The 11,919-nt window shown below is 39.2% G+C and overlaps 1 protein-coding gene across 2 annotated transcripts in view; it reads right to left on the minus strand.

The window, feature by feature from the left end:
• Positions 1 to 11,919, minus strand: part of Cntn4 (contactin 4) — a 456,937-nt gene that overhangs the window by 68,908 nt on the left and 376,110 nt on the right. For both annotated transcript variants that reach the window (XM_013010395.1, XM_013010396.1), the window contains one exon: positions 1,660 to 1,787. In XM_013010395.1, coding sequence (XP_012865849.1) covers positions 1,660 to 1,787 — 128 coding nt within the window. The remainder of the gene's footprint in view (positions 1 to 1,659; positions 1,788 to 11,919) is intronic.

The raw sequence follows: 11,919 nt of genomic DNA on the forward strand, positions 1-11,919 counted from the left end.
TATACTGTGGGGGAGGGACATACAAAGCAACAAAGAGATAATCTTATAAATGCGTTAGAAACACATGCATGAAAGAAAAAAACATTAAAATACACATCTAACGGTTCATTTTCCTGACATCACATTATCTGACCTTCTGAATCATGATTTAAGACAAGCTTTCTAGTATTCTTTTGTATCTCCATAGCAGGTCCCAGCTCTGCCATGTCTAAAGCCTTAGGATGGCTCCTCCCAATCCTAGATGGATTGGCGGCTGAGACACCCATCTATAACCAAAGACCTCCTGCTGGCATTGTATTCTATAAATATTATCTAAGTTCTTTTCTTCTCTCTTTGCCCTTTGGAGCAAAGGGAACACATTCGCATAGACTAAAGTACCTGCTATGAAGGAATACTTAATAAACTGAAATAGTTGGAGTCTGTCGAAACTTGCACATCTACCTATTGGCCTCTAAATTCTCTGACTTCTAGTTTTCTATCCACATCGATGGAGCGTGGTCATAATCAAAAGATTTTTAAAGTGGGGTAAACTTTCAACTCCCAATGAACCTGAAACATATAGTTAGGTCATTTTTAGCTTCCTTGCTTAAATCATAATTATGGTAAATCCTCTTTTTAATATTTTTATTTGCCTTAGGCTTTTCTTATATCACCAGAAAAGCTATGAATGACCCAGAAAATTTTAAAATAGTATAATATGAACCATCAGTGTGTGTGTGTGTGTGTGTGTGTGTGTGTGTGTGTGTCACAGTAACAGGAAAAATGGGCTGAAAATTTATCTGTTATAAAGGATCAGAAAAAACTGGGAATCAGGATTCCTGGGTTGAGGTCTTATTCCTACTATGGTTGACCTCAAAGCAAGCAAGTCACTAACCTGAAGGTTACCTTCAGTCAAAGTAAAACAGGAGTTTCTGGAACTCAAAATTCCTCTGATTGGGCAAGATTCAAAGTGATAGAAATGCAAATGAAATGTAAATTAAGATCTTCTCCTTCACAATTCTGAGTGCTTCAGCCAGGCCATCCACATGCTATGGGGACAGCTTCCTGTCTCCTGCTGGGCTAAGAGTACAAAGGGTTTTCTATCATGAACTAAAAAGCACCCAGACTAAGGTCTGAGGAAAATGATACTTTCTGAAGAGTGACAGGGTTATCTGGGTGGCTCAAGCAAAGCTCGGAAGAGATCAAAACCCTTTATTATGCTAGGAAGCCATATCCATATCTGAATCACCAGGGCAGCTCTTTAAAAACAAATCACCCATGTCCTTGTTTAAACAATGTTTGCTAAAAATAGTACTTGAGTCATGGGTTTTTAATTTGTTAGCACAGGGCTTCTAGACATGAATTTCAACTCTATAGAGACTTGAAAGAAATTTAATTAAAGGACTGAAGATAACATTACTTACAATACTATAATAGATACAATGGCTGTAATTCTCAAAATTGTATTGGATGATTCTGAAATGAGATAGCCTTTCAATCATATTCATTACGAACAGTTCTCCCAGAATTATTAATCGTATTATGTTGGCTGTGATGAATTAATTTGGCAACAGAGTGATATCTGCACGTATTAATATAAATGACGCCATATCTATCGATGACATTATTAGAAATGAGGACACATAGATGAACCTGTGAGTTCTTTGGGTAAACCATTACCTTTTACTATTAAGTTTCCAGTACTGCTGGCAGTTCCAAAATGGTTAGTTGCTATACAGGTATAACTTCCGGCGTCTGATTTAGTCACATTAATGATTCTGAGGTTTCCATCTTCAGAAATGGTAATTCTGCAATCAAAGAAAATAAACTCAAAAGGATGAACTTTATCTCATGTGAGTTTTCAGAAATTATTTCTGTCATTCTGTCATCTTTCAAACTAGGGCTCATGGCTGAATCACTTGACTGCCACATCTTTATTTAAGCTCTTTGTCTTCATTTGCATAAACCTTATTGGGATGTGGAAAATTCCACATTTGTTGAATGATGCCAATACTTGCCTTGTTAAAAACAGTCTCAATATGTGATTACAACACACACACACACACACACACACACTTTGGTAAGCTCTAACTACATTACAATAAGAGAAAGCTTGTAGATCATCATTAGTTTTTAAAGTGCTAATGAGAACTTAGGGAAAAGTCCCTTGATTGACTATGCTTTGTCATTGAAAGTACTTTTTCTAGATGAGAGTCTTAAATTAAATGAGGAATTATTAGACACATTCATTTCTGAACTATGTCAGCCAATACATTTTTAACGAGATACAAACACTGAACTTAAAAAGAAAAAAAGCTAAAATATTGCACAACTTGTGACTTTGGCAGAATAGCAAATGTGACAGTATATCTTAGGCCCTAAAATTAGTGGCAAACATCTATTTCCTGCTGGGAAGGAAGTACTTTCTTTGAGAGATGCAAAAAGTAGAAAAGGAAGGATTTTAGAAGAACCTATTTCAACATGACTAGGAAGAGAGGGGTAGAAAATTACAAAGATGAATAAGACAGGTAGCTTAGTTAGAGACATCAACAAAGCTAGGAGACGATGCTTTAAAAACAACAACAGCGGCGCGGGCAGCTCATGCCTGTAATCCTAGCTACTCAGGAAGCTGTGATCTGAGGATCATGGTTCAAAGCCAGCCCAGGCAGAAAAGTCCATGAGACTCTTATCTGCAATTAACCACTAGAAAACCGGAAGTGATGCTGTGGCTCAAGCGGTAGAGTGTTAACCTTGAGTAAAAGCAGCTCAGGAACAGTGCCCAGGCCCTGAGTTCAAGTCCCAGGACTGGCAAAGAGAAAAAAAGTAAGTGAGCACATTATTTTCTGACATGTGTACTTATTTTATATACTGAAATGTCTCAAAGCTACATTTCTTTGTGTGTTTATGTATCAGAGAAAGGGAGAGAGAGAGATAGACAGAGGGGGGAGGGGGAGAGAATGGAGCTTGAACTCAGTGCTAGGCCCTTAGTTTTTTCACTCAGGACTAGCATTCTACCACTTGAGCCACACAGCTCTACTTCTGGGTTTTTGGTGGCTCAAGAGTCGCTTGGACTTCCCTGTCTGGTCTGGCTTTGAACTGTGATCCTCAGATCTCAGTCTCCTGAATAGCTAGGATTATAGGCATGGGCCCTTGGTGCCTGGCTTGTGACTACATTTTAAAGTGTCTTTTGTGCTCCATCTCCTCTTAGTTTTCCATTTTAGGTGATGACCTGTAGCTTTTAGCTTGATATTAGAATTTACATTCATCCTAATGCTCATGAATAGTGATAGAACTGGATAAGAATTGAAGATGTCAATCCAGCCTCATTTAGAGTAGGTTAGTCCTGACCTACTGGGATTTTTTTTTTAAATACTAATAAGCTCAGAGAAAAGTCAAAGATGATAAAGCAGTAAGTAATAAAAATAAAGTTTTGGCATGCAACTTAATTCTCCTAATTCACAGCATGTTAAATTACCTACAATTTAAGGAAGCAGGTGTTTCCACACTGTCATTAGAGAGTTCAGATGCATACAAGACAGTATCACATCTGAAATTATGAGATAAACTGAATTTACCTTCTTCCTGTGTTGTGTGAAGCTTTGGGTTATACTCAGTGAAGAGCTGACCTTGTCAGTTCTATAAATCAAAACTAGTCTGGGGACAGGGGATCTTTAAAAATGCTGATCTTTTCTTTTTGGGGGCTTTGGTAACAGATGACAAAAGCTGCCAACTCCACAATATTCTATCACCCGAAAGAGGAAGTTTATCCCAAGATGGTGGCCTCTGATTTTTGTGACCAGCCAGCTCTGTATGGAAGTTCAACCACTGGAGAGGGAACAGGACATCCTTGCTTACATTTGAGTCCCTCTGAAATATTTCCACTATAAATTTAATTCCTTTTGATTATGTTGAAACCCACTTTTTATCCTGCAAAGGATAGACACTATCCTCGCAACCAAGAAATGAAAAAAAAAGTTTCAAACTGTTACATTTTACATAATTTTCAACGTTGGTAGATCAGTGATAACATAGTTCACTTAAAAGTATGTGTGATTTAAAATATACTGAAAAGTATTGTGCACGGTGGCTTATGTCTGTAATCCTAGCTATATAGAAGGCTTAGGTAAGAGGATCGTAGTCCAAGCCTGCTCATGGACAAAAAAAAAATGCTCATTAAATAATAACTAAAGCAAAATTGGTCTAGAGATATAACTTAAGTGATAGAAGGTCTGATTAGCAATTATAAGGCCTTGAGTTGAAACCTCAGTACTATCACACACACACATGCACGTGCATACACACACACACACACACACACACACACAGAGTTATAATTAGTTTCCCCTGATTTTTATACATGATAGGTTCCTGAACACATATCCTAAAGTTAAAAGCCTAAAAGCAAAACAATAGATTCACATGCTCCAAGGAAGGCTAGCATCCCTGAAGAGTTAAAATATAACAAAATACCAAATCTACAAGTGTTGCCATATCTCACAAATTGGCAGGAAGGTGGAACTTTGAGAGGAGGCCACTAGTGATGCCCCAGAAGGTGGCTAGTTGAAACAGGAATCACCAACCAGGGGTCTCTCGTACCATACAACGAACCCTCCATCCTCAAGCCAGAGCAAAGACTGCCTAAACGCAAGTACGTTTGCTTTGTTCTGCACCTTATAGTCACTCTCTTATTGAGAGATTCATGTAACAACCCCTTTTCGGGCTAATTACAACAGATGGAATAAAGGGGAAGACTGGTAACATGCCCCTTCGGGGCAGCAATGGGCTGAAGGAGAGGAGAAGCCCTTGGCAGCAGCTGAACTCTCGTTAAGTTGCTACCTGGTTCCTGTGTACCTCTAAGCCGATGCCATGCGCTGAGGACACGGCGGGGATCGGGGCAGCTTGAAGGTAAGGTAGCCATCCGTGCCCCCTCCACCCTTTCCAGCCTTCCTCCCTCTCCAAACACACTACACAGAGAGAACGCAGCAATAGAGCAGAAAGGGGAATTGGCTGCCAGAGCACAATACCACAAGAGCCTCTCCTCTCACACATTGGCAGATGCGAAGACAGAAATCAAAGGAGAGGCACGGATGGTTGCAGAAAGATGCTCTGGGGAGACACTGTGCGCTACCTCTTCTTTCCTTGCTTCTGGTGGCTTCTGGCCACCTGTGCTATCCCTTGTCTTGTAGAGACATTGCTCTATGCTGTCTCCAAGATAGTATGGTGCTCTGTCTGCATGTTCTTTACATCCTCATACTTTCACAAGTGTTTGTTCTCAAATTTCCCACCCATTAGGACAACATGGGTCACTGGGTCACATTAAGCCTGTGTGCCCTCATCTCAGTTTGCTCATCTCTGCAAAAACAATACACAAAACCTATTTCCAAATGGCGTTATATTTCTAGGTTCTGTGTGAAGAAGAAATTTGGGGCGGGGAGACAATATTTAACTCACAATTGGTATCAAGACATGACTAGAATTTTTGTTCCTAAGTAAACAACTACTTTCCAAACTCCCTTTGTGGACTTCAGAGGATGACTGGGAAAGGGTAGGACTGGGAGAGGGTGTGGCTTGTAGAGGGTGGGGCCAGAGGAGGGTGGGGCTTAGAGAGGCGTGGCTGGGAAAGGTGTCTGTGCTTCTATGGGCTGGACCCAGCACCACCTTCCATCCTCACTGCTAGCTCCCTTCCCTAGCTGTACAAAGTGCAGCTCTTTCCCCCAACAGAATTATAGGAGGCTTAGACCCCAATGGAACTCTATGATTTTCTGAGCTTTTATGCCCAAGAGTGAAGTGTTTCTAAGGATGGTAGTGACCTTGCCTGTCCTTGAGGTCACAGCAATACAGTATAGTTTTGGAATACAGTCCTCAGGACACAGTAAAACTATCAAAGGAATGGCAATGAAGAGACAGAGAGAAGGCAAGAATGTCCAAACTACCAAGAGAGGACTACCTATATGGATTTTGAGAGGGCCTTCCTCAGCCATGTGCCTCCAGGAAAGTAGAAGAGCTAGGCAGATTAACAAACCTTGGAATGCTCCTGATTTATTTGACAGTAATATCCAAACTTTTCTCCTAAGTGGGGACAGAGGGGGGAAGTTGTGTTGGTTTGAATTACCTAGCTATCTAATCTAATTTTAATGTTTAACAGGCATTTGCTCAAGATTACAAGTTAAATTATTTCAGAAGATATACTGTTCCAGGTGTCAATGGTTTATGCTATAACCCTAGCTACTGAAGAGATAGTTCAAAACCATCCTGTGCAGACAAATCTGTAAGACTCTTAACTCCAAATAACCACCAAAAAGCCTGAAGTGGAGCTGTGGCTCAAGTGGTAGAGCATAGGTCTTGAGCAAAACAGCTAAGGGACCAAATCTAGGCCCTGAGTTCAAGCTCCAGTACTGGCATAAAAAATAAATGAATAGATAAAATATCTTGAGGTTCTCAGTGTGATAGGAGGGAGTGAAATATCCTGATTTTTAGAACAAAGGATTGTTTTGTGATAATGTGCAATTTATGAAGAAGTCAGTTGAGAGTCCCAGAAGATAGTCTTGCTGCCATCTTCAGGAAAAAATAAGATATCTCAGATTTTAAATTTCAACACAGGACATCAGGAAGAGACCTCCATGGAGGGCAATTTCAAGTAAACCTGTCATTGATCTTTCTGTGTAGGCTGTGAGGCAGTGAGAGACATCACTATTGAACAGGTACCCTGGTGACAAAGTTCTCTTCGAGATAATTTGCTTTCTGTCGTAAGACTTGGGTTTAATAAACCAGTGAACAACCCATGCGCTCCATCCATCTGAAGAACAACTGGTCGTCTTGACCCATCTGCCCTTGCCTGCAGCACTGCTCTGGAGAGAAGATGAACTTGTGTTTGTTTAATCTGCTGTGATGCAGGTCCAACTTTCTCTGAACAATACTTTCAAAGCCCTAGAAAATAACCTGGAAAAAAAAAACTATCTAGGACCACCTGAGAATTAGAAACCTCAGAGTTAATTATAATGATTCTTCAGGGTCACATACAATAGTTACAGAAACTACTTTCACTGGGCGGGTGAAACTTTGCTCTTTTATTTGTTCACATGGTAAGCATGTAACACTAAAAATGGCATGTCTCCGGAGGAAGGAAATAAGAAAAAAGACATATTTGGACATGCTTTAGACTACGATTTATTTCTTCCATGGTTGTGTTTAATTTATGCACAATGCTGTGTCTTCATTAAAACAAGATTTAGAATTCCTTTCTTCTGAGAACTTATGACCTGAGATAATTTCAACATAAATCTACCAGACGTGGTGAACATAAATGAAGAGAGAGGGAGAAAGGTAATACATTTTATTGTTTATATTTCCTTGTGCTTTTGTTAAAACGTCATAATAAGTAACATTACTTTTATCATCAGAGCAGCTTATTAAAATAAATGCACTCTGGCAGTTTCATATAACAATCTCTTAGGATCCTGGAATAGATTGTAAAAGAATAGTTTCATAACCTAGTGCAGGTGTGTTTTGAAGAGCACTATTATCCCAGTTTTTTGTTTGTTTTTTGTTTTTCCCAGTCATGGGGCCTGAATTCTGGGCTTGGGCGCTGTCCCTCAGCTCTTCAGCTCAAGGCAAGTGCTCTACCATTTGAGCCACAGTGCCACTTCTAGTTTTCTGGTAGTTTATTGGAGATAAGAGTCTCATGGACTTTTCTGCCTAGGCTAGCTTTGAAGCATGATCCTCAGATCTCAGTCTTCTGAGTAGCTAGGATTACAGGCATAAGATATTCAGAGAAGTAAATGAAGGCATCCAAGGTCAATGTAGTTAATACGAGATGAGAAGAAATCTGAAGGTCAAGTTTCACTTACAAGTCTATATTCTTTCTACTATGGCATTGTGAGTATGGGAGAGTACAGGAATTCAGTTTAGACGAGAAGAAGCCACATTGAAGAGATTGTCTTCAAACTTGCCATTAGATCTTCGGCTATAATTAAACAGTATATATTTATAATTTTTTCTAATTTTACTTGTCAAAATTGCTTTTACTAATATTAAAAATGTTTCCTGTAATAGGCCTGAATGCACATGCATAAAGAATGTATAAAAATTAATTAGAATTTGGAATCACCAAAGTTCATTAACCCCTAAGTAACTACTGTGCCTAGAAGACAGTATTAATTATTAATTAGGAAGGGAGCCGCCCCCATAGATGGATTGTGTAATTTAGCTATTAGAGAGAGAGTTTCTACAAGCACAAATCTTGATATTGGTAATGTTAGGGGAAAAGGTTTAATTGTATTGTGTTCCCAATTCTCAACCTTTTGTTAATTTAAGAATGGGGCCTTGTTTGCTTTTTTGTGCCATTTCTTTATAACATTATAATGGTTTCCAGAGATGAGATGAAGGTCACGCACAAATTATGATAGATCACCACTGTCAAAGTCCAGTTTTTTTAAAAAAAGAGATCTTGGCTTTCAGCTGGGTACTGGGGGCTCACACCTGCCATCCCAGCTATTCAGAAGTCCAAGATCTGAGGACTGTGGGTCAAAGCCAGCCCAAGCAGGAAAGGCTCTGACTCTTATCTCTAATAAACTACCAAAAAGTCAGAAGTGGAGCTGTGGCACAAGTGGTAGAGCATTAACCTACAGCAAAAAAAGTCAGGGATAGTGCCCATGCCCTGAATTCAAGCCCCAAGACTGGCACACACACACACACACACACACACAAAGTAAGTAAATAGCTCTACTTTTCTTTTCCCCCTGTACATCAGCTGAACTTACTATCTTGGCCCCTGCAGAAAACACAGGGTGGCTAAAATATAGTTTGTGTAATTACCTTTAGAATCATTACCATAACCCTCACTCAATATTTTCATCAAATGGCTCAAAGCTCAAAATTAATTGAGTGAAGGAAACCTTATCATTCTGTGACTGATGGGAATCACTCTCCACCCACTAAAAGTAGTGGTAGCCCTAAAAAATGCATATGCTGAAAATTTACCTAAACAGTTATAGTCTACCTAGGTATCATTGGCCATAAGGATTCTAGGCCCACAGTAAGACATCTGCTTTGGATTCTCAGAAGGAGTATACCTAATGTCTGTGTACAAGGTCATCTAACTGCTTGGACAAGTACACAATTTTTACTTTGTGAACATAGATCGATTTCAACCATGCTTCCCGGGTCAAGTTCCTTTTACAACATTCTGACTATCAACATGTGTTGGTCAGGTCTGGTTACTGCCAATTTCTGACTTCCCAAGATTGTCCAGTCCACACACTGCCTCAACACAGCATCACGTCATCTAGCTCAAGAATTTTCAGAAATCAAGTCTTAGGTGTTACACTTTTCTCTGCCCCCTTATATCATCACAACAGGAACCTCATAAATATATCAGTTGTTGGATTAAAATTCATTTACTCTGTTGCAGTAGTACTCACTAGACACTATGTTGGAAATGAACTATACCATTTGTGGTTGGGGATGGGAGGGAAAAATTGGGAGACAGCGAGATGAGGGAAGGGGTGACATTGTCTAAAAAGAAATAGACTCGTTGCCTGACTTACATAACTATAACCCTCTGATCATCACCTTGTAATAGTAAAAACTAAATATTTTAAAAAATTCATTTACTCTTAAACAATATCAAAGAAGCTGGTGATACTTCTTGGTATTAGAACCTTGATTTCTAGTGTGTGTGTGTGTGTGTGTGTGTGTGTGTGTGTGTGTGTGTGTGTGTGTGTGTGTGTGTGTGTGTGTGTGCGCGCGCGCGCGTGGGACATACTGGGGCTTGAACTCAGGGCCTGGGTGTTGTCCTTTTCATTCAGGACTAGCACTCTACCACTTGAGCCACAGATCCTCTTCCAGTTTTTACCTGGTTAGTTGAAGACAAGAGTCTCTGAGATTTGTCTGCCTGGGCTGGCTTTGAATCATAATCTTAGATCTCATCCCCCAAGTAGTTAGTATTATAAGTGTTAGCCACCAGCCCACATCCATCCATCCTTCCTTCCTTCCTTCCTTTCTTCCTTCCTTCCTTCCTTCCTTCCTTCCTTCCTTCTTTCCTTCCTCTTGCTTGTTTGCTTTCTTGCTTTTTTAAGATGGGTAAGTTGAGGTCATTTCTAGGAGTATGAAACAAATTGTAACATTCTCCTCCCCAAAATGTAATTATGCCTATTATTTTCAAGAGCTTATGGCTTTCCTAAACCTCTAATTTTTTAAGAATAGGGAATCATTGTCTTAGAATCAGAGGGACATTATGCAGATTTTTAGCCATAAAGGTATATAAGCAATATTTACTGTGCTCAATAAAGCTCAATCAAGGACTCACCGTGCTTCCTAGGGAAATATTTTTATGTGTTCAGTGCCTTCATGTCTATTCTGCACAAGAGCAATTTCCACGATCAACCCAAGTCCTGGCAACAATTTTCTCTCAACTATAATGCTCAACTACTTTTCCCTAGATGCAAAGAAAATGAATTCTTTTTCAAGGAAGTCTTTTTCTTTGCAGACAAACCACACAGGTAATGGGCTCCCATAAATAATTAGCATGACAGAGCATTTAAAGACTGGATAGACTTAATAGTCTGATCTGCAAGGATCTTTTTCCTAATTCTAAGTGGAAGTTGGTGACAAGAAAAGTGAAGAGTTAAGAACAGAGAAAAAAGCTCTTATTATTAAAAGTATCTTGGTGAAGGGGTAGAAGACAGTAATTTAGCTATGCCAATGACAAAGGGAGTTTGATTGGGATGTGAGTAAGAGAGCAAGAATGAGAGAGTGAGAGCAAGAGTGTGTGTGTGTGTGTGTGTGTGTGAGAGAGAGAGAGAGAGAGAGAGAGAGAGAGAATGAGTTTAGCCCCAAATTAAGAAATACAATAATTAACATTTATAAGGAATGGTGATATATGAAACATTGATGTGAATAGAAAATTCTTTTTTAAAATTAGGTAACCTGAATACTAAGTAATTGAAGGATATTCTCTATGTAGTGGTCAAATAGCAGAGAGAGACAAAGTTGAAATGAATATAAAACATCAGGAGGTCTGTATAATTAATCAGCAATCCTACAAAATATGCTATAAATTGGAGCTCTAATTATACCATGGTGCTTAAAAAATGGGAAACTGGACATTTCATATAAGTGTTCAGGTTTATTTCTTAGCATCTGTCTCTAGCATAATGTAAAGTGCACTGTAGAAAATGTAGCTGGGAAAGTTAATGCTTTTGTTGTGGCTATTCACAAACGAATTGCCACATTTTTACAAAGTCTTAATAGTCACATTGCAGTGAAATATCAGAAAAAAGTATCACGTCATTCTTGAAAGTGTGTTTCAAAGAAGAAAACCTTAAAAGTCACTAGGAAATAAAATTTGTATGGATCTAAAATTTTCCAGGATCCATAATGTACTTATAAAATTAAGCAGAAATTTTACTTTAAAACATATTGTTCCTTTGCAACTTTCAATGCTAGTACTTTCCATAAACTATATATATATATATATATTTTTTTTTGTCAGTCGTGGGGCCTGAATGCTGGGCCTGGGCACTGTCCCTCAGCTCTTCAGCTTAAGGTTAGCACTCTACCACTTAAGCCACAGCACCACTTCTGGCTTTTTCTGTTTATGTGGTGCAGAGGAATCGAACCCAGGGCCTCATGCATGTGAGGCAAGTACTCCACCATTGAGCCACCTTCCCAACCCTATAAACTATATTCTTTGAGGAATTCATTGATAAATTCTTTATAAGTTATTTATAAAGAATTCAAATTTTTGCTTAGTGTTTTTGTGTGTTACATTAAAGGTGTTTATAGTTTGGAAAGCTATTTCTTTTTTTTTTTTTGTCCAGTTGTGGGGCCTGAACTCTGGGCCTGGGCGCTGTCCTTCAGCTCTTCAGCTCAAGGCTAGCACTCTACCACTTGAGCCACAGCGCCACTTCCGGCTTTTTTCTTTTTGCTTATGTGGTGCTG

This window comes from Dipodomys ordii, unplaced genomic scaffold, assembly GCF_000151885.1.
Source record: "Dipodomys ordii isolate 6190 unplaced genomic scaffold, Dord_2.0 Scaffold12, whole genome shotgun sequence".
Lineage (NCBI taxonomy): Eukaryota > Metazoa > Chordata > Mammalia > Rodentia > Heteromyidae > Dipodomys > Dipodomys ordii.